A 27,494-nucleotide genomic window follows, 5' to 3' on the forward strand; every position below is an offset into this window, starting at 1 on the left:
AAGATCATAATAACTCTATTTCTATAATAGACAGGGAAATTTCCTTCGAGTATGCTATGGTCCTATTTCTCCCCTTTCCAACGATACTAAATACTTGGAAATAGCCCAATCAGGGCCCGAGTAATTAAGTAAAATGTTCATGAACGTCCTCTCCATAGATTTAACACGGGCTAATTTACAATGCACCTTTTAACTCTGGTTCTGTAAGAGATACGTGGTAGTCATTTGAGTATTTTTTAGACCTATTTCTCCCCTTTCCAACGATACTGAATACTTTGGGTCACGGCAGGGAATCAGGAAATCAAGTTATTTGGAAATAAAAACGCATCGGTGGGGGGGGGGGGAGGATTACAAGGTGGAAGAAAAAGTTTTTTTCCGCACCTATTTCCTTCCTATTTGCGTAATAATTAGTAAGCCTTGGTTACAATTAGTCAAGCTGTTTGACAGATAATTAGCGCGAGATAACGACAGATAAATGCACTCCTTTTCATTGGATTAAAAGTGAAATTCTTCATTGAGAAGTGACACCTTATTGGCTTTAGGCATTAAGTTCTAGGGGTAGTTACTACGGAGTGTCATTACTCTATACTTGGCTTCTTATCAAAGTTTTAGAGAGCGGGAAGGGAACTCGTTTGCTTGAATAGACCACATGACTGTCATAACCACGTGACTTAAAGTAAAAGATAATTCTGTGTTTTAACGTGGGCGAACCCCTATTTCGCCTCCCTTCTATAAAAAAAAAACCGAAGCGTTTCTCGTTATTTTCCTATTGAGAAAACTTAGTTTAGAACCGTGGTTTTAGTATAGACAAACAAACTTTGAAAAGAGCTTTCGACAAATTTCCTAACGATTAACAAATAGGTAAATATAATAAGTTATTAATTAATTAATTAAATATTGATTTTAATTAGGGACGTTTTATTATTCATATTGTTTAACTTCAATTTTGACCAACTATTACCACCATGTAGAAAAAATATCGTAAAATTACCGGATTATTATATTGAGGGAACGTCAGTTTTTAAAATCATGTGATTTCCGTATTTTTAATTCCCGCTAAATTTTTATTCTAATTGTCTATAAACGTTGCCAATCTTGTAGTTAGACATATTTTCGACTTTCTTTTCGATTTTTGGTTCCTTTAAAGGTTGCAACTGATATACAAGCACTAATTAAGCGTGTTTAATTAATATTAAAGGTTAATTTTACTGCTATATTTAACATAAATCGGTTTTATGGAAAATATTACATTTTTCTTGTATAATTTTGTAAAAAATTGATCTTACCGTTATGAGCTTATCGGTGTTTCACTTGACCACTGTCCGTTGTTCGTCTTTGTCTACCTGTATGGACGCTTCAACTGACCTGACGCAACAGTATGTCGAAAAACATTAACATCAATCGATACAAAGTGCACTTTTACCTTGTACTTTACGACGAGTACATGTCCAAACTTTCCAGTTAACTACTACTACATTGACATATATTATCTATACCTCCCCCTACGTTTATCGAGCAGCGGACGGTGGTCAACCCTCAAACGCGCGTGCGAAACTAACGGGTCATCGTTGATAAATATTTCAACGTTGTCTCCCCGGTTGAACTGACCTCGAAATCGAAAATCATTTTCCAAATTAAATTTTTAATGGTTTCTTTCGCTGAAGATTTTATCGACCTGTCCCTAGGGGGGAAATAACGTTGATAGTTTGATTTCTAAAGTTTTCGTAGATCAGGGTAGTTGCAATTAGGCCTAGAAGGGTCAGTGTCAGGTCAAGAAATTTGAAAATTGGATCCATTATAGTTTATTCATTACTATATTATATTCATGGGTAATTAAATAGATTCACGCGATGTTAAAATTAATTTGAAATGACGTTTAATATATCTTGAATTTATTTAAACTCTGACCCCGATTTCGTTGAGCAATATCGGTGTCATATTATCGGAAATCGATAAGAAATCTCTAGGAGTTGATCATATATTATCATGTTTTGTTCATTTTAAATACGTTATCATTTGAATATAATATTTTATCTCGATACATTGTCGACCAGCTTTAAATAATCGATTTATGCAACGACATTTTCCGACGTCTCGTATATGCGCGTTTGTTAAAGTTAATGATATTTCGGATGGTGGGGGGGGGGGGAGAGACAGGTTGGTCAACATTATACTTAATTTGTAATATGAATATCTTCGTAAAAGACCATTAACCTTTACATTGTTTTGAAATATCAAACGCGTATAAAATACAAAGTCTATGACCTTGACCTTTGTTATAGTCATTTAGTTATTACCCAAATTTATAGACCACTTACTTTAAAAATAATGGTTCAAAATTGAAGTTGTACAGTTGGGTCATCGTGACCTCTATAGTCATTTAGTTATTACCCAAATTTAGGTACGATTCACCTTTGACCTTAATGAGTGTAGACTCCTTACGTTAAAAATATTGGTTCAAAATTGAAGTTGTACAGTTGCATGGGTCATCATGACCTCCATAGTCCCTTTACTATAGTCATTTAGTTATTACCCAAATTTAGGTACGGTTCACCTTTGACCTTAATGATTATAGACCCTTATTTTAAAAATAATGCCAATGGTTCAAAATTGAAGTTGTACAGTTGGGTCATCATGACCTCTATAGTCATTTAGTTATTATCGAAATTTAGGTACGATTGACCTTTCGCCTTAATGATTGTATACCCCTTAGTTCAAAAATAATGATTCAAAATTGAAGTTGTACATTTGGGTCATCATGACCTCTATAGTCCCTTTATTGTAGTCATTTAGTTATTACCCTAATTTAGGTACGTTTGACCTTTGACCTTAATGATTATAGACCCTTATTTTAAAAATAATGCCAATGGTTCAAAATTGAAGTTGTACAGTTGGGTCATCATGACCTCTATAGTCATTTAGTTATTATCGAAATTTAGGTACGATTGACCTTTCGCCTTAATGATTGTATACCCCTTAGTTCAAAAATAATGGTTCAAAATTTACGTTGTACAGTTGGGTCATCATGACCTCTATAGTCCCTCTGACCTTGAATATTTCTTAGTACAAGGAACCATCTTGTTCCTTTCCCCAAACTTTAGAGAAAATGGGTGCCGGTAGCGGTGGAAATTTCTTATGGGCCATATTCTGGTTGCTGGTCCTGATATTCGTGGGCATTTGGGTGGCCGGATTCTGCGCCGGATGGTACATTCTCTTCTCCATCTTCACGCCTTGCATATCCGATCTCAACGGCATCACGGAGTTCCTGATGAAAGGCGTCAATCTGGCCAAAACCTGCTCTGAAAATATGGTCTCTTGCAAATCACTGTAGAAACCTGAATGACCAATCCGTTGACCAAGTTATATTTCCATTAATGTGCCAATGTAATATTGTAAAGTTCTTCCAAACCAAACCCCGCCGAAATTGTGGCGCATAATAATATTAAAATTTTGTACTTCTATATCTAATTTTTTGGACATTAATTAAATACGTCTAATTAAGTCCTAATTGAGCTAAGATTCCAGTATTTAGTATCGTCAGAAGGGGATAATAGAAGAAGGATGACACTCTGTATCCTCTTAATGATTTAGTTATGTAACATGAATCTTCCCAACCGGATCACCCTTTTTGTTTGCTCTCCCGCTCATCAAACTTCAGATGGGCTTCGCACCGTTTGGTATTCACTAATGGTGGAATTCATAAACGTCGAACGCAACGCAATTTAGTACAGGCGTAGGCAGGGCGTTATGCGCAAACGTATGCCTTTAGCGCACGACGCCCTGCCTTCGCCTGTACTAAATTGCGTTGCGTCCGACGTTTATGAATTCCACCTTAAATCTTCAGCAATCAACCCACAAACCTTGATTGTCTTGACGTGGGACAAAGACGCTCAAGCGCATGCATGCGCCTTGGCAAATAATTAAGCGCTAATAGAGCAATGATGAGGGGGGAAATAATTTATCGCGTATGCATGATTCGGTTTAGTAACCTTGAACACTCCAAATATGTAAAATGATGTTGAGATGAATCACGTTACAATTACCCCGCCGCTTTGTGGTTTGTACACTTCTCTCTAAGAGAAGTATTATATATACTTCTGGTATCTTTGGAAAGAGAACAATTTGGACTTTGATATCCTCGAAGGAATTTCCTTAAAGCAGAGTTACGATTTTTCAAACTTGGGACGTTTAATTTTTAAAAGGACAACACTCAACAAAATTTGTTTATTATGTTTTATTATTTCCAATTATTACAAAATTGGTTTTGAATGGTTTATTCAAAAAATATGTGAGCAAGTATCAAAAATATAACCTTTACTTTGATTCAACCCCAAATATAGGTAACAAAGAAAGTAATGTAACTTACAATATAGTTAAGTCAACTTATGGGGTTTTTTTTTTTTTTTTTGGTTTTTTGGTATTTTAAAATGCTCACAATATTGGTTTGTTATATTGAAGCCAATAATGGCCAGAAAAAAGGTAAATTGCAATCAACGACGGGCTTTGGATGGGCTTTTTTTGGTCTTGGGTCGGGTCCCTTCTGACTTTGAGGACTTGGGTTGTTGCATTGTTTCAAGCTTTGTGGACTTAATGTCCTTGTTGTCCAGAATAGGGACGGTTGGATCCAGGCTCAAGTTGTTGATTTTCAAGGGTAAAATCACTGGGGAAATTATAATTGATGTAGTCCTGTATTTTGTACTTGCAGTTACACCCCTCCAATAGACCATTTCAGAATTACACTGGGGCGAGGCCGCCATTGGTATATTCTTTTATTTTTCATGCCAAGAGGCAGTGCGAATTGTCTAGTCTCCCGCGTGTAATCAAAGGGTTCCTGGGGCGATGGAGAATACCCCAATGGCTTCCTCTCTCCACTGTGTTGGTTTCTCTGTATGTACTTTCCGAAAAGGTCTATTGTTACAACAAGTACCTTCGTCCAATGGCATATCTTTGAGACGTTCCATTCTGACTTGGCGACTTTCTTGGTGTTTAAATGGACAATGGTATTTTTGACAACCCTTTTCGCTCTTCTCAAAATGACATTCAATGTCGCCTCTCTTAACCTATAGGGGGATAATCGGGTCTTATGCCTTGAATGAGAGAGGGATGGAGTGTAAACCCCCATTCTTATAACGTTACAAACGGGGCCTAAGTCATCCCAGCATCCTCGGCGCTTAGGTAGGGTCGCATAGTACGAAATGGTAAAGGACGCCCCCTGTGTCCAGTGGCGGCGCCAGGATATTCTTTGGTGTAGGCTAAAGGTTTTTCGCAAATATGGGCCCCTTTTAATTATTGTTAAGAAAATTTTAGAATTCATTGTTTAAATTGTTTGTGAGTATTTATTATCGTAACTCAAAGCCGGTCTGTGCTTTTTTTGTAAGCTTCAAAACATTTTCCATAAAGCTTAGTTAAAGGGGCACACTTTATAGGTTTCGACATTGATAGACAAATACCCTAGTCTAATCGATCATGATATTCAGATTTCAAAAATGTGCGAAAGAAACGAAACCATTTCAATCCGAAAGGGGATCCGACTCATCCTAGCTAATGCTCGTGGCGAATAAACAGTTGCATTAGAGAGTTTAAGCTGAAACTACGCGTACTCTATATTTAGCAGTCCTTAAGGCCCGTTTTCCATCGAGCTTTTCAAGGTTTTGCTTCAAAAACTGAAGCATAACACTATAGCGAAATCAGAACCCGTTTTCAAACGCGCTTTTTTGGGCGCTTTTCAATCAGATTCGCGTGAAATAATCGAAAAGCTGATATCCTACATGGGTAGATATTTGCTTTCCCTTTTATCCTAAAATGCGCTGACCAGGTAGTCAAGTGGTTACGTTATTTCTCTTGACCAATAGAGTAGTGGCACTCCATGTTAATTTCTCATAGAGTGTAACATAGCCAAGGCATGCAGATGCCATTACTCTATAGATCATCAATATTTTCTAGCGTCATATTTATTGCGATTTTTTTTCGACAGCCGCGGGTTTTAATAACAATAATAGTAATAATAACAATAGCTTTATTTCATGGATATTCCTATCAGTTTACAACTGGTTTACTTAGGAGTCCGGTTTAAGTTAAAAATGTTAATTAAAATTAAACAATATCTTTGACATATTCCAGGATCTTTGTTTTAAAAACAGATATTGAATTAATTCTTTTTATGTCGTGTGGGATAGAGTTCCATAATTTTATTCCCCTGCTTTTTACGGAATAGAAGAATTTGGATTTTGAAACATAGTCTTTATGTACTCGGAATACTTATTGTTAAAAACCTTTTGCATAAAAATAGCTAAATGCAATGTATGGAGTTGGTTAAGTGTTAATCTCACTCGCATTTAATTACATTCAACTACACAACAGTCCTAACTTCGTATCAAAATTAATGTTAAATCTGACACCACCCCCCAATTGTCACGGACCGTCACAAATTTCGAAACCCCCTCCCTCAATAAGAATGTGACGTAGTTTATTTACGATCCCTTAGACATGTTTATTTTTACGTGAAATTTTTCACATCCTTTTTGTCAGTAGAAACAATGAGCTTTAATAATTTCCCTTCTCAACGAAAGTGGGGCCAAAATATACTACATTAAAATTCAGGGCGTCGCTGGGCCCCTAACGGCGTTTATGGGCCCCCAAATTGAAACGAAAAGTAGGCTGTAGCCTGTGTCGCCTACCCCTGGCGCCGCCACTGCCTGTGTCTTAAATATAGAAGCTTATTCTCATACAAATTCAATGGCGCTACGCGGCAGCACTTAACAATCGCCTATCTAAGGGTAGGGGCGTTCGCGAGGTACACTGGGAAAGCTACGGTGCATGCCCCAGGTCGCCCGTCATCATTACCAATCCATCTCACCTCACTTATCCATGCTTAAGCGCTTGCAAACAATCAAAAGAGTGTAGGGAGTAACTTGACAAGTACTTACCACTACTTGAGCGTGTCTGAAACGACATCCAACGTCGTCACACTGCGAATATCTCCATTTTTGGCACACTCGCGTGTTTTCTAAGGCAACGATACTATGACGAAATTCACAATCGGCCCCCTATCATACGTCAAACAAAGACGATTAACTCGCTGATTCTTTAATTAACAAAGGCTTACTGACTTTGGTACAAGTAGAGTTGAAGAAGAAATGACAGTCATTCAAATAGTTCGGATTTCTTTTAAAATGTATTGGCATTTTGTCCTCGCTAAGGCTTACTGGTCCTTTCAGTTTCAAAATTGAACGGCACGAAAAAACGTCGAAAATGGTCCGGAGTCCCCGCTTAGTTCGAAGTTTGAAGCTATCTAAACTTAAAATGTTTTTCTCCAGTCAGTATTGTCATCCGGGCTAGCTATCCGGGCTCGTCTTGGACGAATAATGTTAAGGATATCGTAATATGGTTATAAGCTTTTGCGATCTCAGATCATACATAACGCCTAGTTTATTTCTGATCATAGTTTATACGGTGATAATATAAATTGTTAATTCAATTTTAATTTGAATGAATTATCTTTCCAAGTGAGTTGTAAAATGTTTGCGCTTGCAAAAGTTGCCATCCAGTTAATTTTAGGATAAGTTTTGCGATCTTTTGATCATACATAACTTCTAGTGTATTTTTGATCATACGGTCTAAATAGTTAATTTAATTTTAATTTGAATGAATTATCTTTCGAAGTTGGTTGTCCAATTTTTGCGCTGTTAAAGGTTGTCATTCACAAGTTTACAACTCGTTTATAAGATTGTGATTTTTGAGATACTTGTCTAGTATATCACGGTTGCTGATAAACTCGGTGCAAGTCTATAACGTACTCGGCCCTTGTGTGGCCGAGGGGGTTTTAAGAGAACTGGCAGGGTCTCAAGGTAAAGTCAGGTGACTGTCAAAAGTGACGCTTTTATAAAAGGGGTTTTTGTACATGTAAACAAAATCGGTGTAAAATGGAAGCCTTTTCGTCGCGGTTTTTTTCTGAACCCCCGTGGGGTTTTTAGACTTAGTACGTCTTGCTATACATAGTTTACGGACTAGGAGGATTCATACCATTTACACAGGGAGGTCAGGCTTCAGGTGTTACAGAAGAAGGCCAGACTCACTAGTGGAGTCAAAAGCCAGGCCCCCTTGTGTAAATGGTATGAATCCTCCTAGTCAGTAAACTATGTATTATGGGGTGGTGGACTACTTTTTCTATGACCCCCACAAAACATTTGAAGTCCCAAAGTTGCTCCATTATCAGTACCAAAGTTCTTTATACTTGGAATCTAATTATCAACCCTAATTATCTTAAAAGGATATCCTGAATAAAAGCATTTATTTATATTTGGTACAACATCCGTAAAGACAGCTTGGTGACTTATGAGCAGACGGCGGTTATAGCGAGGAGAGGCGGTGGGATGCTAGACAGGAACTGTGTTTGTTGGGAAGCTTAGTGTAAGCGTTTTGGGCCCTTTGTAAGGCATTAAGATCCAATAAAGATGGGGAGACCAAATTGGGGAGCAAAAATCGAATATGGGGAGGACCAGAGAGTTGTACAGTGTTTTGATAAGGGGTGAGGACCGGAAATTTAGGTTGCGGCGGATCATACCCCTGATGCTACGCACGCGATTGGCGACTTTTGAACACTGGGTTGACATTTTGAGAAGGGGGTCTATTAGGATGCCTAGATCTCGTTCGCAATTAATAGACTTAGTTAAGGGAGCCGAGTTAATGGTGTATTTATTTATTATTAATTACTCGAGCTCTAATTGATCTAAACCCAAGTAATTGGTACTGCACTATAGATAACAAATAGGACTATCACACCCTATAAGGATATTCACGTATCTTTTAAATCGCCAGAGTTATGACCTTTCTTAGTTGGGTCACCACGCCCCCCTTCCCCCAAGAAGCCCGCCTGCACCAAGAAAAAGCATATTGATATTTGTAAAAACAAAGCAATACTTACTTAATTACTCCAAGCGGTAAAAAACAATGTTGGTAACAGCCTTTGAACCTTTTATAGATTACTTTAGACTCGGAGAGGTAATCTAATCTAGGCCTAGATGAAATTTGATTACTGAGAGAATAATAACAATTTTTGGAATAAGAGATGTTGGTTCCGTTTAATAAAAACAAATGGCAGAACTTATTGATGAACTTAAAGTTCGAAACTTTAGCTACGCGTCGATGTATGAATGCTATCGTTTCAGTTTCAAAAGTGAAACGATAACAAAAACTTTTAAATTACGGACGATAACTTTACGTTTGTATGTATGGGTGTATCAAAGGAAAAGGTTTCCTTCCTAACATAATATTGTATAATTTGCATTTAATTAGAATTAAAAACGAGGACTACTGCGCCATCCGCCATTGGTTTAGTAGCGTCTGCTAAATCGAACCTCTTACCACTACGGGATTGGGTGAATTCTTACAGGCTGAGAGAGGTAAGGGTAAGGTAGACTCTGGCTAGCAGACACCATTTTTACCAATGGCGGATGACGCAGCGGTCCTTGATTGTTTTTAAGACTATTTAAATGCTAATTATTTAGTAATAAGAGATAATTTATTTATATTTTTTTTAATATATTTCCTTTTATAGTTAGAAAAAGGCCGTTCTTTTAAGATATAATGTTAGAACACCTTTTCCTTTAACAAATTTAAAGTCGCGACATTGTCGCCTTACACCGCTATTAAACCCTAGCTATAATATTAAAAACATATCGAAATTGGACTAGTGTTAAAGACTACGTCAAAGTGCAAATTAACGTTTACACGGCCTTGAAAATATTCAAATATATAACTTTATTATATTGAACTTCAGCCAAAATAACAAAATTAATATGCAATATAGTCCTACATACCTACTAGGACGCTCAAATACTATAAATCTTTATAGAGATTATTCATTAAATAATTACAAATCGTAACTATAATTAAAGTATAATCAATTTTAATTATAAAAAAAAACAATTACATCAAAATTTATAGATTTTACACAATACAAAAAAATTATTTAGGAACAACCCGCGACTTCTTCGATATTTAAATGAGCGATAAACCTTAGTCGCATTTGCAAAGCGGGTCTCAAATTCCTTATGGTTCTTTCCACTTCGTTATTAACCGAATTTCCGGTAAACATATACTTAATATGATACAACAAGTCGCAAATAGGGTCCATGTACTTCAACTGCGGACAATTTTTATCAACAATCTCCAGGACTTCGTATAGTTCTTTGGTCAAATCCATAACGCATCGTGTTTTCTCAACTTGTTGAAGGAATGGTCCGACCAAATGGCATAAGAACAGCAATTGTTCTTCGGTTTTTATTACGGGCTTTAACTTGTCCTTGATGAACTGCGGGATGATGTTAATCTGGCCAACTGTGGCGTGATACCACATGGCATGGGCTAAACCGATCAAGTAACTGCAATGCACCTCCGTCATGGTATTATACGATCCGGCAAAGTTTAGGAGCGACATGTACTTTATTTCCGGTTGAGGAGTGGCGAACAAAGGGCTTGTCATTACCTCCAAGATTTTATCTTGCAAAACTGACCAATAGGATTCGGGTAAGGCCGTTAGGACCAAGCCAATGGCGTTCATCCAGGATTCAATGTTTTGCCTCGGGATAACGATATGTCCTTTGAGTACCACGTCCAAGACGTTCTTGGCCACGGTGTTAGCCGCCACGGGAAGCGCCATTAATTCTATGCAAGTGATATGCAAGGCGTGCGCGGCCGGGTTGGGGAACTCGTTAAATCTCCAGTCGGTATGAGGAAAGGGCGTCTTGTTGTTGATGGTGTCGACCACGCGACCGATTAGCTTTATGTAGTACTCCAAGTCGGGTACCCAATCGATGTCCTCGGCGGCGCGTTGCATATACGCGTGGTAAGCCTCGGTCAAATCCCAACCAGCAGGTCTGATGTCCTTCAAAGAGCCAATGATGGCCGACACCAACTTTCTCTTTAACGGCGGTCTGTCCTTCAACTTTTGTTCGTAATAGTGCAACGTATTGTAGACGTACGTCACGGGTCGGTCGTGGAACTTGTACAGGCAACCCAATTTGTCCAGAAGGGACTCGACCGATTGCGACATGGACCCCGATGACAGTTCTAAGAAACGGTGGATGACAATGTCCAGAACAGGTAGAAAACGTAGGCAAACGTTGCCAAAATATACGGGCAGGTAGGTATGTTGGGTACCCTGAGTTGACAAGTCTTGAAGACCCTCGAAATAGAATTTCTCTGGGTACTTGCGATGGAAGTTGAGGTGTTTTTCGTGCCAGTTGGATTGTTTCCAATGTTCGGGGGAATTATCTTTTACAAAGTCGTAGACGCGACTTTTAAACTCCGATGGACGCAACAAGACGAGTTGAATGATGAAGAAACACACTTGGGCCTCGTTGCCTTCGAAACTTCTTAGCGCCAGACACAATATCAGTCGGTCTAAGGTCACCACGTGACATTTCCAAACTAAGTCGTTTAGGGCGTCGATACATTTGTTCAAATGATTTCCGCCCACCGAGTTGGCGAACTCGAAGACCAGGAAGTCGGCGAAAGTCCTTAAGTGCGTCGACAAAGCCCGCGCCCCGATTCGGTCTAGAATCTTGTAGGCCAATGGACTAATGCGGTCATTTTCGAGCAACATCTTCCAGAGAAGACACAAGAATAGTGGCGGTGTCCCTTGCAAGGAAAAATGGGCGATGATATCATTTTCGTTGCTCATTGTCTTCCATTTACGGTATTCCTCCTCAACGCTGCGTTTCAATTGGGCTTTGTTCTCCCTGGCTTGTTGAAACTGTTGGAAAAACTCGGCCAAAGTCGGTGGGAAGCACATCAGGGTAAAACTGGACCAATTATGCGGCGTGTTTTGCATTATATTGGTCAGCAAGTCCTTACACCAACTGATGGACAAAGATTCGGACCCCGTTATGTGAATGGCCCTGGCGATGGTTAAGACCAAGGCCTTATTGAGTTCTTCCGACTCGGAGGAGAGTAGCGTCTTTGGTTCGTTCGGGAAACGAGATAAATTGGGTTGCACCTCGGCGCTACCGAGACCGGTGATCAACTTTAGGGCTGTGCTTTCGACGCAAAGATGTAATTGAGTTTGATTCGTTTGAGGAACGGCCGCCAGGCTATGCAGATGACTAAGTAATTGTACTCGGTAATTAGGTTGAATGTGGTGTAATCGATAACTGAACATTTCCAGTAAGGTATGCAAGATACCCCAAGCTTGACTTCGAAAGACAGCCGGAAGTAATTGGATGATGAAACCCTTAATACCCAAGGACTCCGTTTCGTTATAGACGAGTAATCGACTGTACGTTTCAACCAGATGCGGCGCTAACGTCATCGAGGACTTGGTTTGGGCTAATTTCATCATATGCGTCACGATATTGTGAATCAAACTCATTTTGGTGTGAACGGTTAACGAATCCAAGATACTCATGGACAAAGGTTGGGACGATGACGTCGGCATGTTCCCGATGGCTGTTTGATTCTTCTGGTTGCCTTGTACCGCTTCCACAAGTACCGCCATGGGTCTGGAGAAGTAATCCTGATTGGTGCTGTAGGCGTTGCACAACAAGGAGACGCGGTACTCTTGGCCCAAACTGCTCGGCATATTGTTGCTCATCAAACTTTGCTGCAAGTATTCCCAGTGATTCTTCAAGATGTGCGGTAAAGAACGTTGCAATTTGCTCTGTTCAGTTTGGGCTTTTTTCATCAAATGAATCCAGATTGAGGTGATGGCGAAGATATGCGTCGAACTGGGTTTGGTGACGTCCGGTAATGGTAGTACGTCCTTCTCGGGGTATAAGAGGTCGTACAGTTTCATGACCGGTAAGAAGTCGCTGAGGGAATTTTTCTGAATGCTACCGGAGATGAATTGCAATAGGACCCACATCAAATGGTCCCGTCCTTTCTTCAAGTTTATCTCGGACAATTTGCTGTGTAATAGCAAGACCATATGAGGGAAACTGGCGTATTGAAACAGGACAAAGTATATCAATTGGCTGGATAAATGTTGCCAAAGTAATTGCGTTGGTCCCCCGTCCTCCATGGCGTCCGTTTCACTCTCGGATTTTTCCATAGCCATTACGATCCATTCGACCAATTGTTCCTCGAGTACCGGACATCTCATTTTCTGCTGTTTACTCAATCCCAGCATTCCGCAAACCATGTCCCTGGAGTAGGGTTGTTCTAGGACATATCGTAGAAGGTGTGTTTGTGGTTTGAGCAGTTCCACACTGTAAGGTAACAGGCCGCGAAGGGAAAATTTTGCCGTCATCGAATCCAACTTCCAAACGTTACTAATGGTACCAAATTGACCGACGATGGGTAAAAATTTCGAACGTCCGACGACGGAAACCATTTGGGCTGTTGGCGCGAAACTATCTATGAATTCGGACAGAAGTTTGGCCAGTTTCCAATGTGGCCAGCGGTCTTTAGGGTTCATTTTTTTCTGAATTTCATCCAGGATTAAGTAACTTGGGAGTAAACAGGCGTTACGATCCAGAATGTATGAGACTACGTCCTCTAAACAGTTTAATTGTTTCAATATGGAAACATTCATACTAGGTGGGATGATTAGCGATTTATCCAGGATTAGTTTTAACAAATCGCGCACTCCCTTGTAATCTACTCCTGGTAGAAATTTCTTTATCATTATGAAACTTTGACACCAAAATTCTTCATTTGTGTAATGGAGATTTTCGCAGGATAATAAGGCGTCGCAAACTTGTTTCCCCGAGATCAATTCCGAACTTACCGCGTATTCTAATTGCGATAATAAGCTCTCGGATTTGGTTCTGGAGACTGTGTTTACGTAGTATCTTACAGCGTACTCCATATTTTCCGCGGTTAACCCCGTAAATAAGTTCTTGGTGCTTTCCTGATATTGTTTCTTTTTCCATTCTTCCAGTTCCGCGGAATATTCCATAAAACATTTGAAACATTCTTCCAAACCTTCGTTATTTAAAATTAAATTGATGTGACGGTTTATTTGAAGTTCGATTGTGCTACCCATATTTCGTTTTTATTAGTTTTTTTACAAGTCCAGAGTCCACACTAATGTTTATTTACTTTTGAACAGGGTACATACGCACTTCTAATCAAAATTTACTTATTTTCAAGGTATTAACTGGTGGCCTGGCGCACTTAAAAATGTTACTCATTTATAGACAAGCCACGATACGTTCCCGTCAATGAAAACGTAAGTCTGTGCGTTTTATGTCTAAACCTCGCCGCACTCTGCACTGTCTGCAGACGTAAAGAAAGCCGACATTTTTGCGCTTCCATCAAAGTTAGGCCTAAAACTACCTTAAAGGCAGTCCGGTTTCTTCTTTAATACGTATAAGGCTAGCAGCTGCTATTACTCTAAAAAGCCGGTATCCCATGAAGATACGATCCCTCTGCGCAGGCGCCTTACCCTTCATCCCCCCGGGATTGGCTGCTTTTCCCTTCTTTTCTCCCTGCTTGTGGAAAGTTGTGGGCTTTGTCACGTGTGGCTCCCCTGAAATTTATTTCCCACCCATGTCCCACCCATCCTTGCCTTCGAAATTTGGCGGTTTTTTCTATGAAAAATTACATAGCCAAGGCTTAACGATTAAAATTAGTTTAATCATAAAGATAATTATTTAAATGGCTGAAGCATTAAACAGTGATTTAATAGAAGCCGAAAGGAAGCTGTGTTTGGCTAAGACTGAATATTTTCGGCAAGTTCTAATCCATAAAAGTTTTACTGATGCTTTGGAGTTCCATGACAGCAAAATTATGTCCTATACCGTTAGAGACAAGGTGATTTAAATAATTAATTAATTAAATTAGCTATATTCTGAGACACTTTTGCAAATTTAGACGCTGAGGGCTTTGAGAACAAGGGAGCTAATTGCGCAAACTTTCGTTTATAATCATGATTCCGAATTCTTCAAAGCTTCCGCTGAAAATTTGAAACATTCTCTGGATAGAATAGTAGTTACTGACGAGGTATTTAATATTGCAGATTTAAATTAACGCTTGCTTGCTTAATTAAGGAAAGATATTAATTTTTTAGGACTTTTCTAAATACGCGTTACCCATTATTTGTAAAAATATCGACAAAATGAGGGACAATGTTTTGGCAACTATCTCTAATGGCAACGAAACTGAAATAGTTTCAGTTGCTAGGGAAGAAGTCCGCGAGTTTGAAGAACTTGGCAAAAATAACGAGGAAATGCGGTTAAACAGACGAGAATTAGTCAAAGAATTAATCATAGTAACTAAATTAATTAGTTTGTTCTAATTAACTTCAACTTTAAAACTTCATTGTACTTTTAAGGAAATAATTGAGGGCTTTGGTCATTTGGAAAAGTTAAGCTATGATTTTTCCCTGTCACTTCAAATGGAAACAACTCATTTAAAAATCCAAAAAATGAAAGAGAATCTAAGACTAATCTCTAACGATGTTGAATCTCTGAACTTGCTTATTAAAAGAAGCCTTTTTTCACCAGAATTTATAAAAGCAATGAAAAATATCGCGTAAGTTTTGTGTTTTAAAAGCTTTTATTATTTATTTAATTATAAATATAATTTTAATTAATTAAATGTGTTGTAATTTCATAGACAAACAATTTCTAAGAAGGAAAAAATCTTGGATAAGGAACTTTACGATATGAAAAGCCTTTTAAACACTTATTTGTCTCTTGGTCAAAGCTTCTCCGATTTAGCACGTGAATATGGTCAAGTCAAATCTGACTACGAATGTTTGAAATGGGCTAATGACCAATATGGTTCCAAAAACTAATTCTAATCTTTTTTTTCAAGTTCTTGCAATAGGACACATTTCTAAGCCTTTTTCTTTGTATAATATTAATATATCCTAACTTTTGTAACATTTGATCAAAAATAAAGAAATATTTTTGAAAATATAGTAGTCTTTAGATAAATTTTGGCGCGAGACTTGACTGGAAGTATGTACTATGTAGCACGTGTTTTTCAAAATTTGGCGGGAGAAGTGGGGGGCGCGGTACTACGTCGCACGTGTTTTTCAAAATTTGGCGGGAGAAGTGGGGGCGCGCGAAATCCGGCGGCAGGTATCGCTCCCTAGCGAGTGGGGGAAGGGGGAATAACGCACACACGGAATAACGTATAATCGGAATAACGCATAAAATCCGGAATAAGGCATAATGGGAATAAGGCATAAACGGAATAGCGCATAAACGGATTAACGCATAAACGGAATAACGTATAACCGGATTAACGCATAACCGGAATAACGTATAACAGGATTAACGCATATACGGAATAACGCATAGGCGGAACAATGTATAACCGGATTAACGCATAACCGGAATAACGTATAACCGGATTAACGCATAAACGGAATAACGCATAACCGGAATAGCGCATAACCAGATTTACGCACAAACGGAATAGCGCATAAACGGAATAGCGCATAAACGGATTAACGCATAAACGGAATAACGCATAAACGGAATAACGCATAAACGGAATAGCGCATAAACGGAATAACGTATAACCGGAATAACGTAACACCGGATTAACGCATAAACGGAATAACGTATAACCGGATTAACGTATAACCGGAATAACGTATAACCGGAATAACGCATAAACGGAATAACGTATAACCGAATTAACTCATAACCGGAATAACGTATAACCGGATTAACGCATAAACGGAATAACGCATAAACGGAATAACGTATAACCGGATTAACGCATAAACGGAATAACGCATAGCCGGAATAATGTATAACCGTATTAACGCATAACCGGAATAACGTATAACCGGATTAACGCCCAACCGGAAAAACGTATAACAATATTAAAGCATACACGGAATGGCGCATAAACATTTAGGGACGGTCCCCTATCATGGCTTTAGGAAGGTTCTGTTCGGATCTCGCCTTGTCCAAAACATTACTGTTATTTTATGTTATGTTATGTTAGGTTAGGTTAGGTTAGGTTAGGTTTGGTTTGGTTAAGTTAGGTTAATAACATTTTATTAATCATTTAACAATGTTACGCCTTTTCCAAAATATTGATGTTTAGCTTCATTGACTTCTCAAATAATATGCCTTTTCCAAAACGTTACTGTTATGTTATGTAAGGTTAGGTTTGGTTTGGTAAGGAGGACGTCTCTTCCTCTTTGGAGCGGTTATACACTTCAAGTAAGTGTATCCCTTATGGAATGAAAAAATAAATAAATAAAACCATCAAATTCTACTCTATTTGAGTCTTTTTGGGTATGCAATATTAGGTTAATTGAAATAGGAGAACTGGGAATTGGGTTGATTGAGGCTTGGGTAAATGCGAATTGGGTGTTTTAAATTGGGTGAATTGGGGGTTAACCCCTTTAACAGCCGCAACCGCCCTGGGCATCAAAATCCCTGGCTACGCCTCTGTAAATATCATCAAAAGTATATAGATATAAAAACAATTGTACACTTCGTTGAAACAAGCCGTGGATTGGCTCATAAAGTAGCTTTAGTTCCAAAAATAACGTTTGGATCGCCAGCGATCTCGTACTACTTTCTATAAGTCTATGACGTCAAGAAACTCTTCCTTTTCTGCTAGAAGCGTTGAAAGCGTAGCTCAGGCGAGATCCGAACAGAACCTTCCTAAAGCCATGATAGGGGACCGTCTCTAAATGTTTATGCGCCATTCCGTGTATGCTTTAATCCTGTTATACGTTATTCCGGTTGGGCGTTAATCCGGTTATACGTTATTCCGGTTATGCGTTAATCCGGTTATACGTTATTCCGGCTATGCGTTATTCCGTTTATGCGTTAATCCGGTTATACGTTTTTCCGGTTGTACGTTAATCCGGTTATACGTTATTCCGTTTATGCGTTATTCCGTTTATGCGTTAATCCGGTTATACGTTATTCCGTTTATGCGCTATTCCGTTTATGCGTTATTCCGTTTATGCGTTAATCCGTTTATGCGCTATTCCGTTTATGCGTTATTCCGTTTGTGCGTAATTCTGGTTATGCGCTATTCCGGTTATGCGTTATTCCGGTTAGGCGTTAATCCGGTTATACGTTATTCCGGCTATGCGTAATTCCATTTGTGCGTTAATCCGTTTATGCGCTATTCTGTTTATGCGTTATTCCGTTTGTGCGTAATTCTGGTTATGCGCTATTCCGGTTATGCGTTATTCCGGTTAGGCGTTAATCCGGTTATACGTTATTCCGGCTATGCGTTAATCCGGTTATACGTTATTCCGGCTATGCGTTATTCCGTTTATGTGTTAATCCGGTTATACGTTATTCCGGTTATGCGTTAATCCGGTTATACGTTATTCCGGTTATGCGTTAATCCGTTTATGCGCTATTCCGTTTATGCCTTATTCCCATTATGCCTTATTCCGGTTTTTATGCGTTATTCTGATTATACGTTATTCCGTGTGTGCGTTATTCCCTCGGTCCGCGAGTGGCGCGTGCGAACGATTTTCAAAAAAGCTCTGTGGAAAAATAGTTTATCGCGATGTCGGCGTTGCCGATGCGGGATGTCCCGGGAAATCGGCTTAATCCTTTAATTACTTCGCTCTTAATTATTTTAATCGCGTTGTGCGGTTTGATATTGTGCGCGGTCGACGTCCGGGAAAGTTCCAAGTTCATTAAAGACCCCGAAGATGAGAAATGGATTAATTCGATCGACGATGATACCTTTTTTCATAAACCCCCTTTGCCCGGCGCCAGAAATACTCCGTAAGTAATCGAAATTAAGTAGTTCTTCCCCCCCCACAACAGTTGTTTTAGACTAAGCCTAAATTAACAGGCGTCAAAAATTAAGTTTTATCGCTGATAAGCCTAATTATTCAAGCTTTTTTCTCTCTTTAAACAATTATATTTTGGAAACGGTGGTGGGAGGGGCCCATTTATTATTCTTAATATATAAAGCTGAGTAAACTGTTTTTTAAACGCAATTTTTATGTAAAAACATGTACAAATAAATGGTCAGAGAAATACCCTACCTCAGCTAAAAATAATGCACCTTAGAACCATAATCCCGCAGTCGTTAACCTAACCATTTCTAAAAGAACTTTGAACCCCCCCCCCTCCATTCCAAATACTAGTTCAAATTCTAAATTCGTTCACCTAAATTATCGACGTACATATTAAATTCATGTTGTTGTTTAGATTAATTGCTTTTTCGTCTGTAATACGCAAATGAGGCTTGGGTTCGAGTACCTCAAGGGGTTATGGGCTTGTCTCTCTCCCTCTCGCTCGCTCAAGAGACCCCATTAAAGACAGCCGGCTATATAATGAAGTAGTAACAAGCGACAAGAGATAGTTTTGATTAAACTAAGAAAAAAACAGGTTTTTCTCTAGGAATTGATGCCACGAAATTCATCTTGCGGTTTGAACTCTTTCAAACAAAAATACTCGTTAATTTTTTGTTAACTTTCGACGCCCTAATATATTTAAGCGTAGGTTTCTATTTAATTTAAATGAGGGTAATTAAAAATGTACATTGAACTTCTGTTGTAAAGGTCCATTGATTTGTTTTTATTGGTCGCCATGGAAACCGCGTGGTGATGTCAAGTGTCACGCGCCAAATATCGAAATGGCGGGTACGCGCCTTTAATTCGCGCCAGGCTTAGAAATAATTCGGAGGCCCTGGACAAAGGTCCACTTTAAAAATTAGCCGGGTCAGTTTAAAATTAAATGCTCGGGGGCTACTTAATTAAAAACTGTCCAAGGTTTCACTGTTTTATATATACTATACTATATATTAGTGGTCAATGTCCAACAGTCTTTTAATTAAGAATGTTCTAGCTCTACTGGGCATTTGCCCAGTTTAAAAAAATGCTTATTTCCATCCTGATTTGCGCACTTGCATTTTGGCGCGTTTCTATAAAGGCGCGAAAAGGCACGTGCACGATAAAAATATAACCTGTCGAGGATTAAATTAGGCTTAAGTAATTGTTATAACGTCACGTCATTTGCGTAAACTCTATTGTTTTAAATCCCGTTCAATATAGTTTTATGTCTAAGGTGTAGTAGAACTTTATACCTGCTGCGGTAGGTGCTTTGGAAAAACAATTTAGAAGCCCACACATTTTATAGAGACATACATTTCTTTTATAATGTTCATCGAATGAATCAAAGGAGATTTGAGAGAGCTAGAAAGAGTGAGTTTAATAAAAAATAAACCGGTTCTTATTTTATTTACAAGGATGTAATGTTTCCACAAAGTTAGGTTGTAGAGCTTTAGGGTTCCTTGTAAGATTGTGATTGACTATATTTGTCGAGAAAAGGGGTGCGTTATCTTGGATATCTAATTTATTACAACTTGGCAAGCTCGAGTAGCGAGTGACCAAAAGAAAAACTGGACAAACCACTATACTCGTACTTGACTACTTGTTAGCTAGTTTTTAACTATATGGCAGATACTGGCATTGGTAAGCCATTGACTAATAGGAGGTTAAAATGAAATGCCGATAGTCTGTTAGGGAAGAATTATTATTGCGTGTCTTTAAGGGCCTTGTAAGTTTAAGTCTAAAGATGAGTTCTTTTAAACATTTGGAACTTTGTCCTTGGTTTTTTTTTTTTTTTTTTTTTGAGGGGAAAATTACTACCGTTCTAAAATGACATCGGCAGGGAGCCCAGCGATCCTATACTTCCTATAAAATCCTATATATTTGAACCTATCCTATTTTATCCTATAATTTCATAAAAGTTCCTATAATATTTCCTATATTTTTGACTTAGTCGAGGTTTTAGTATAGTTTAGCATCAAGTTTATCGAGATCACATTTGATTTCACCGAAATTGCGGAGTTTGCTCAGGATTTTTATATATTTTAATTAATTTCCTCTTTTCAAAGTAAAATCCAATTTGTTATTTTTACGAGATTTTTCTACAAAGTTTATACCAAAATAGTAATATATATATATATGAACTTTTTAGTCATATTTTCCTATTAAAACACATTTTTTTCTCCTATAAAATCCTATAATTCCTCTAAGGAATTTAAATTTTTGACTGGGTTCCATGCATCGACTGTCTAAGAATACGTAAAAACTTTTCCAGGGTGAATTACCCCTCGAAACGCTTGTAAAACTACCAACCTACTCATTACGTTTTTGAGAAAATAAAAAAAAAGTTCAAAAAACCTTGAAAATTTACGATCATTTGTTGAGTAATAAGAAATGGCATTCTCTTCATTTAATATTATTACAATACTTCCTGGTGGATTTAATAGTTTTTATAATATAATATATTTTACCAAACAAAATAACCAATTAATTGTGACGTCATCCGATTCCGATCTACTACTACTTTTTAGAAACAGACGAGGAAACAATATTTTCTATTTTCTTTCACGATTCAAAGTAAATTTGGTGGTAATAATGGCTAGAGGTGAGGTAAGCAGCGCGGCAGGTGTTTGTTTTCAATGGATGAATATTTTTCAATTCACCTGTTACGTTCACCTGTCACTTTTTTAAAGGCCAAAATTATTTCCCAGTTGAAGGAATTTGCATATTTTCCTAAGAATGTGGTTTACCAATTTTTCTTGGATAGTGATTGGCCAATTTTCTTTAAGTAGTGGTTTACCAACTTCCCTTAAATCTAGTGGTTTACCAACTTTCCTTAAATCTAGTGGTTTACCAACTTTCCTTAAATCTAGTGGTTTACCAACTTTCCTTAAATCTAGTGGTTTACCAACTTTCCTTAAATCTAGTGGTTTACCAACTTTCCTTAAATCTAGTGGTTTACCAACTTTCCTTAAATCTAGTGGTTTACCAACTTTCCTTAAATCTAGTGGTTTACCAACTTTCCTTAAATCTTGTGGTTTACCAACTTTCCTTAAATCTAGTGGTTTACCAACTTTCCTTGGATAGTGATTGGCTAATTTTCCTCAAATAGTGGTTTACCAACTTTCCTCGGATAGTGATTGGCCAATTTTCCTTAAATAGTGATTTACCCCTCGAAAATAATTTTCTCTACCCTTTAAAGTACAAAGTAAACCTAAATTAATTTCATTTATTTGTTTAAAATCAACGCGAATTAGATTTAATCTTAATTTAATCTCAATTATATTAATACCTTCCTTCTAATTATGTAAATTTAAGTATTGTTTAAGATAAACACAGCATTAGAGAAGAGGCCCAAACATTAGAATCACCGAATTGATATTTTTTCGAAGTGATATGGCACCCTGTTAAATTCCCCATTGACAGGAATACAACGAAGTTTGATTCACTGCCACTAGTATCGCTAGCTATAAATCGCACCCATTTCGCTGACATCCGGTGTAGCGCTGGTAGGTGACTTTTATGGACGAATGAGCCCGTATTATTGTATTATTTTGGAGTAGCCACTTTTAACCCATTGTTATGGCGTTATTCAGGGAAGGGGGTTTTTTGAATGGGTATGGGGGGGGGGGAGAGCGGGGAAGTTACCCCAGGTTGAGTTAACGTAACCAAATCATACAGTTGCTGGATTTTATTCGCGCTTCGTTGAACATTTGTGTTTTATATTTTTGGAAATAATTGCCGTCCCCCTTCCTTTCAAACAATAACATTGTCGTTGCGTAAGTGACGTCATAAAAATAAGTATGATATGCCAAGGATCCTGCAAAATTGAAAATGGACGACTCTGAAACACGCCTCCATAAACGTGTCATCTGGAATGCGTAGATTATACTTGTAATCTTTTCTTTCTAACCCAATTGTCAACATCAACAGAGTTACTCAAAAGTCAAAACATCGGAATCAGTTTGCAAAGCCTTAGTGTTGGGAAAAATGTCATATTTTTTTGGAATTATTTGAACAGTTCAATATTCAATTACGAGATAACTGAAGTCATGACAAGTTAAACTGTGTCATAAACGAGAAAAACCTCATAAGTTCTCCCAAACCGATGTAGCACACAGCGAAAAAGGTTTTCTATGTCTTCGAATAACCAATGAAATGCGAGGGAGGTGGAGCCATTGGTTTATCAAAGTTATAAGTCCTTCCCATTACCTTCAATCAGATATTAGTATGGAGTCTATGGTCACTTAAAGATTCCAAGTGGAAGAAATCTATTTATTTCTGGAATATGGTCATACTTATAGAATATTGTGTCACTTATGGTCATCGTGTATATAGGACTTATTTCTATGGGTTCGCAAATTTTGACGGACTTGAGAATTTTTTGACAAGTTTTCGACCCTTTAAATTTTATTTATACGTCGATAAATTAGGATAAAATTATTGACACTTATTATTACCGAATAAACGAAATGACCTTTTTTGACATTGTCTCATATATTATCAATTTGAATTTTGACATTTTATCAAAATATCAAACTATTTTTTTTTGCGTAATATCAGAAGTATATAATACTTCTATTATCCCCTTCTGCTAATATTCATTCTTAAAGCGGTTTTTATTTTTAACCATAAACTATACTGATCATTTCAATCGAATCTAACTGTAATTTTCATTGACAATTTTATATTATTTTGTCTTCAAACAGGCGGTACGTGGCTGTGGCGCCGCAGTATGTTCGTCCAGGTCAAGTGTACCGTGTTGTGGTCAGCATCTTATCGGCTGACCATTCCCTGATGGTCAGGGCATCGCTCCATCGAGATGAAAGAGAACAAATAGCGTCGGCCCAAGAAAGGGTGGTCCCTGGACGGACGGAAACCTTGGTTATGCAGGTAACAAATAAAATTCCCAAAAAACGAGTTTAATAATCAAATCCCCCCCCCCCAAAACATCCGTGTGTTAATATTGGCAACACGATCTACGCGTGACAACCCCGAGGATATGTAATTGATCTTTGCAAAGATACCGGAACGACTTCTAAAGTCACTAAAACGTGAAAAGAATTCGTTAAAATATGAATATTTAATTAGGCAAAATTCTTCATTTTGTTTTCTCATGTAGAGGCCCTCCGGATAATTAATGTTAGTTTTTAATTGGCCGTAACTTTGTTTCTATAGTACTTAGATAAAATGTGAAGATACTGGGAGAAACTAGAGATTCCGTACAGTAATCACTCCAAGTTTCATGATGGTAGTGATTTAAATTAAGTTATGGTAATCTATTAAACATTTTTGGAAAAATAAAGGCTTAAAAAATAAATTATGTAGAAATTGAAAACGCCTACGTAACCTCGTTACAGTAGAATATCAATATCTCTCCAACAAAAATCAAAAAGATTTGAAATTATTATTTTAATACCTTCTAGACCCACACCCCTTTCGTAATTAATTATGTAATTACTGATTTTAATTAAGGCGAAAATCCTTCATTTTATCGGTAACTCCAAAGAACGCATCCATGTTATCATAAGTTAATAAGAAGATATGTTCCATAAGTTTGTCACTGGTTACAAACTGGAGCTTGTCACGAAGTGAGATTAATTTTCTGGGTTTCACCAAGCTTGGCTGTACAAACCTTCCCCCCCCAAATGCCCACATCTGTCATGAAACGTCATAGATTCGAGGTAAAGCGACGCCTGGTGAGGCGCTGTCAAAGGCTTAGTACAGAATAAATAGGAAGTTGGAAGTCCTGCAACACCGAGTGTATTCTATTCTCGCTTGTCGTTCTCGAACTAGCTCGAGCTGTACTATACTTCTCTAGCATTACGAAGTATAGGAAGTGTTTCTGGTCATACTTATAGAACATATCTTATAAACTTATGATATTATAAATATTAAGATTTACAAATATTTCTCCCATTATTTATGTAATCTTTTTTAACGAGGCGTTGACTCGAAGATGAAGCCAGAGTCTGACTTATATTATATATATATTAATTATATTCTGGTCTCGGTTAGTTTATTTCTCCCTTACAAGAAATCACTCATTCATTCAGTCCGTGCTGGTATTAATTACCTTATAAGTCAACCTAACTGTGCACCAAGATCGGAAACGTCCCGGACCCTTTATGGCCCTTGGATCTTAGTCCTAGGATAGGCTGACTTAATTCTAGCACTTAAAAAAAGGCCCCAGCTATAGAGGATTTTTATTCTTTTTTGACATTTTTAGCTTGTGGAATCAGTGATGGGTTAACTTAAGTAACCCTAACTTTTTTATATACTGTATAAAAGGGGGTGTGTAGCATATACATTATTCGAAACTTAGTATTATCTTTCAAATACATTTTTTATGTGTGAAGAAAGGAAAACCGGTTTTATTAGATGGTGGTACGATTATTTTAAAATAAAATAAAAATCCAGGCCGCCGGGGGGGGGAGAAGAGGGGGAGTGGACAGTTCAATGTCAAGGAGCCCAACTGTCCTATAATTCCTATAAGATCCTGTATTTTTAAACCTATTTAGTATCATATTAATCAAAATTTATCTCTTTTATCAAGATCACATTTGACTAGACACCGAAATTACGGAGTTTGCTAAGGATTTTTGGTTTATTATATTTTAATTAAGTTCCTCTTTTCAAACTAAAATCCAATTTGTTATTTTTTTTTATTGAGATTTTTCTGCATAGTTTAAGCCAAAATAGTATTACATATGATTATAATTTTTATTCCTATATTTTCCTATAAAAACACATTTTTTCTCCTATAAGATCCTATAATTCCGGAGAAAAAATGCCTATTTACTCTATAAGGAATATAAATTTTTGAATGGGCTCCGTGGGGACAGTTCAATATACTTGAACTCGGGACAATTACTTGCGTAATCTTGTATGTTTATTTCAGAAAGTAATTAATGTATAAATTGTATTGTTTGTCTAGGTTCCGGTAATGGCCCAAAATGGTACTTACCGCCTACGACTGGAGGGTAATACGAACGGGGCTATTGGTGGTAGCGGATTTCGAAATGAAACTGACGTCATCTTCTCGGAAAGATTTTTAACTATTTTAATTCAAACCAATCAGCTAGTCTATAATCATAGGCAACCCAGTGAGTAATAAATAGAATCCGTAATTAATTCTAGAATTAACGCGGCTCAATTCCAGTTTACATTAGAGTAATCTTACTGACAACTCAAATGAAACCCTATAGCGATCCCTGCGATGTTTATTTAATAGTAAGGTAGTGAATTTGAACCACTTAAGCCTAATATTGATGACCTTTAACCTTAAAGGACTCGCGAGGTTTGATTATGAAGCGTTGGTATTCGGTTTACCCGTATCTCGGCTTTCTCAGTGTCCATTTTCACTTACCGTCGGATTATCCGTCGGGTTGGTGGACGGTTAGGGTCGTTGTCCTGGGTCAAGTGGAGGAAAAAAAGATTAAACTCGAAAGATGGTTCGGTGACCGCTTTGACGTTAATGTCACCTTACCGGGATACGTCGTCAGTTCGGAAGAGTTCTTGGAAGGATCCGTTAGGGCCAATCATACTAACTTCTCCCCCGTTTCCGGTAATTTGACCATCAGGGCCGTGGTCAAACCTCAATCTCGATATCAGCGAACAAACCAAGGTACAACTCAAAAGTACAAGTACTTGGAACAGAATTTTCTTCGGGTCAGTATTTAATCCGCGTTTTAAAAAAAGTGCGCGATGCCAAGTAACGTATCCTCGACAGTTCCACGGGACGTACGATTTCCAATTCCCGATGGAAGACCTGAGGAATTTGGCCCAACCGAATCGTTTGCAAGATTGCGATATTGAAGTCAGAGCCTACGTCGGGGAACGCTATATGAACCTTGTGGTCAAAGGGTACGCCAGGACCCGGATCTTTGATAAAGCCGTTAATCTTAGATTCGTCGGAGTCACGCCACAAATATTCAAACCTGGAATGCCATTTAAAACTAGGGTAAATACTGCTAAGCCTAATTAATTATGTCTTCAAATCTTATTGCTAAGCCTTATTTATCGTTGAACCTCGCAGTTGGCTGTAACGTACTTCGACCAAGTACCCTTGGAAGCGGAACGACTTGAAGCGGCGAAAGTAAGGTTCGATTTGACTTTCACCAACCAAGGCGGGGGTCAAAGGACCATAGATGACCCAAGCGATTTAAGAGATCTCAGTTTCGACGAAAATGGCGTCTTGGAGATAAAATTCGATACGTATCCCAAAGGCGAGAAGATTAGAATACGGGTAAGTACCTGGATTAAATATTTCTCTGGGACACTCGTCTTTATTGGTGGGTACTACTTCAATTGAAGGCCTACTACTCGGACGAAAACGACAGGGCGAACGCTGAGATGGTCGCCCACGCTTTCTTCTCCGAGGGTAACAATTACTTGCATATATATACAAGTACCAAATCGGGGCAAGCGGGAGAATACGCCATATTCCACGTTTGGGCTAATTTTTACATGAAAACGTTTAATTACTTGGTAACTTAAATTTTTAAACCCAAAATTTAATTACTCCCAGTAATTACGATGATTTATACCCTCAAAATACTTAGGTCGTATCGAAGGGAATTATTTTACTGTCCGGTATTCAAAAGGTTAATGGTATTCAACATAGCATTACCACATTCGCGGTTCCCATTTCCCCCGAAATGGCCCCCAGTTGCCAGGTAATCGTGTACCACGTGGTACGAGATGAACAAGTCGTCGTGGACAGCGTTTCTTTACCGGTACAAGGAATTAACCGTATACCCGTAAGTTA

The 27,494-nt window shown here is 38.0% G+C and overlaps 5 protein-coding genes across 9 annotated transcripts in view; 3 read left to right on the top strand and 2 right to left on the bottom strand.

Annotated features, from left to right (window-relative positions):
* Positions 1 to 27,494, top strand: part of LOC149588301 (CD109 antigen-like) — a 33,035-nt gene that overhangs the window by 419 nt on the left and 5,122 nt on the right. The window contains exons 1-9 of one of the 2 annotated variants that reach the window (XM_089862929.1): positions 18,396 to 18,671; positions 23,434 to 23,617; positions 25,662 to 25,830; positions 25,887 to 25,957; positions 26,015 to 26,395; positions 26,457 to 26,687; positions 26,763 to 26,972; positions 27,041 to 27,214; positions 27,289 to 27,486. In XM_089862929.1, the coding sequence (XP_089719055.1) occupies positions 18,448 to 18,671; positions 23,434 to 23,617; positions 25,662 to 25,830; positions 25,887 to 25,957; positions 26,015 to 26,395; positions 26,457 to 26,687; positions 26,763 to 26,972; positions 27,041 to 27,214; positions 27,289 to 27,486 (1,842 nt within the window). In that variant the 5' untranslated portion in view covers positions 18,396 to 18,447. Of the gene's footprint in view, positions 1 to 18,395; positions 18,672 to 23,433; positions 23,618 to 25,661; positions 25,831 to 25,886; positions 25,958 to 26,014; positions 26,396 to 26,456; positions 26,688 to 26,762; positions 26,973 to 27,040; positions 27,215 to 27,288; positions 27,487 to 27,494 lie in introns of those variants that run through there. The other variant, XM_089862930.1, reaches the window with a different exon arrangement.
* LOC149588302 (uncharacterized) lies at positions 678 to 3,468 on the top strand. 2 transcript variants are annotated; one of them, XM_089862964.1, is made up of 2 exons: positions 678 to 861; positions 3,071 to 3,468. In XM_089862964.1, the coding sequence occupies exon 2, from the start codon at positions 3,107 to 3,109 to the stop codon at positions 3,329 to 3,331; it is 225 nt and encodes a 74-aa protein (XP_089719090.1). In that variant the 5' UTR covers positions 678 to 861; positions 3,071 to 3,106; the 3' UTR covers positions 3,332 to 3,468. The 2 variants fall into 2 exon arrangements, with proteins under 2 accessions (XP_089719090.1, XP_089719089.1); XM_089862963.1 differs by having other exon boundaries at positions 684 to 861; positions 3,102 to 3,468.
* LOC149588303 (zinc finger CCCH domain-containing protein 11C-like) lies at positions 4,220 to 9,082 on the bottom strand. Its single transcript, XM_089862962.1, has 5 exons — positions 8,924 to 9,082; positions 7,110 to 7,296; positions 6,927 to 7,046; positions 4,928 to 5,060; positions 4,220 to 4,660 (listed from the first exon to the last, which is right to left on the bottom strand). The coding sequence occupies exons 2-5, from the start codon at positions 7,182 to 7,184 to the stop codon at positions 4,491 to 4,493; spliced, it is 498 nt and encodes a 165-aa protein (XP_089719088.1). The 5' UTR covers positions 7,185 to 7,296; positions 8,924 to 9,082; the 3' UTR covers positions 4,220 to 4,490.
* MED23 (mediator complex subunit 23) lies at positions 9,891 to 13,984 on the bottom strand. Its single transcript, XM_089862931.1, has one exon. It carries the CDS (start codon positions 13,982 to 13,984, stop codon positions 9,971 to 9,973), a length of 4,014 nt encoding a protein of 1,337 aa, XP_089719057.1. The 3' UTR covers positions 9,891 to 9,970.
* Positions 14,040 to 15,865, top strand: LOC149588305 (uncharacterized). 3 transcript variants are annotated; one of them, XM_089862950.1, is made up of 6 exons: positions 14,040 to 14,170; positions 14,630 to 14,754; positions 14,815 to 14,943; positions 15,011 to 15,211; positions 15,275 to 15,474; positions 15,559 to 15,865. In XM_089862950.1, the coding sequence occupies exons 2-6, from the start codon at positions 14,731 to 14,733 to the stop codon at positions 15,737 to 15,739; spliced, it is 735 nt and encodes a 244-aa protein (XP_089719076.1). In that variant the 5' UTR covers positions 14,040 to 14,170; positions 14,630 to 14,730; the 3' UTR covers positions 15,740 to 15,865. The 3 variants fall into 3 exon arrangements, with proteins under 3 accessions (XP_089719076.1, XP_089719075.1, XP_089719074.1); XM_089862949.1 differs by having other exon boundaries at positions 14,052 to 14,170; positions 14,619 to 14,754; XM_089862948.1 differs by lacking the exon at positions 14,040 to 14,170 and having other exon boundaries at positions 14,473 to 14,754.

The sequence above is a fragment of the Phalangium opilio genome, unplaced genomic scaffold (assembly GCF_054372755.1).
Source record: "Phalangium opilio isolate 3A_F unplaced genomic scaffold, DU_Popi_V2 ptg000662l_1, whole genome shotgun sequence".
In the NCBI taxonomy this organism is placed as follows: Eukaryota; Metazoa; Arthropoda; class Arachnida; order Opiliones; family Phalangiidae; genus Phalangium; species Phalangium opilio.

Excerpts from the sequence above, each read along its gene's own strand:
- LOC149588303 (XM_089862962.1), bottom strand. The coding sequence starts at position 7,184 with ATGCCAATACATTTTAAAAGAAATCCGAACTATTTGAATGACTGTCAT. Across the intron at positions 5,061-6,926 it reads TCAGACACGCTCAAGTAGTG|GTTAAGAGAGGCGACATTGA; the intron begins GTAAGTACTTGT and ends ATCCCCCTATAG. Across the intron at positions 4,661-4,927 it reads AGATATGCCATTGGACGAAG|TGATTTTACCCTTGAAAATC; the intron begins GTACTTGTTGTA and ends TAATTTCCCCAG.
- MED23 (XM_089862931.1), bottom strand. The coding sequence starts at position 13,984 with ATGGGTAGCACAATCGAACTTCAAATAAACCGTCACATCAATTTAATT.
- LOC149588302 (XM_089862964.1), top strand. The coding sequence starts at position 3,107 with ATGGGTGCCGGTAGCGGTGGAAATTTCTTATGGGCCATATTCTGGTTG.
- LOC149588305 (XM_089862948.1), top strand. The coding sequence starts at position 14,599 with ATGGCTGAAGCATTAAACAGTGATTTAATAGAAGCCGAAAGGAAGCTG. Across the intron at positions 15,212-15,274 it reads TAGTCAAAGAATTAATCATA|GAAATAATTGAGGGCTTTGG; the intron begins GTAACTAAATTA and ends TGTACTTTTAAG. Across the intron at positions 15,475-15,558 it reads AAAGCAATGAAAAATATCGC|ACAAACAATTTCTAAGAAGG; the intron begins GTAAGTTTTGTG and ends GTAATTTCATAG.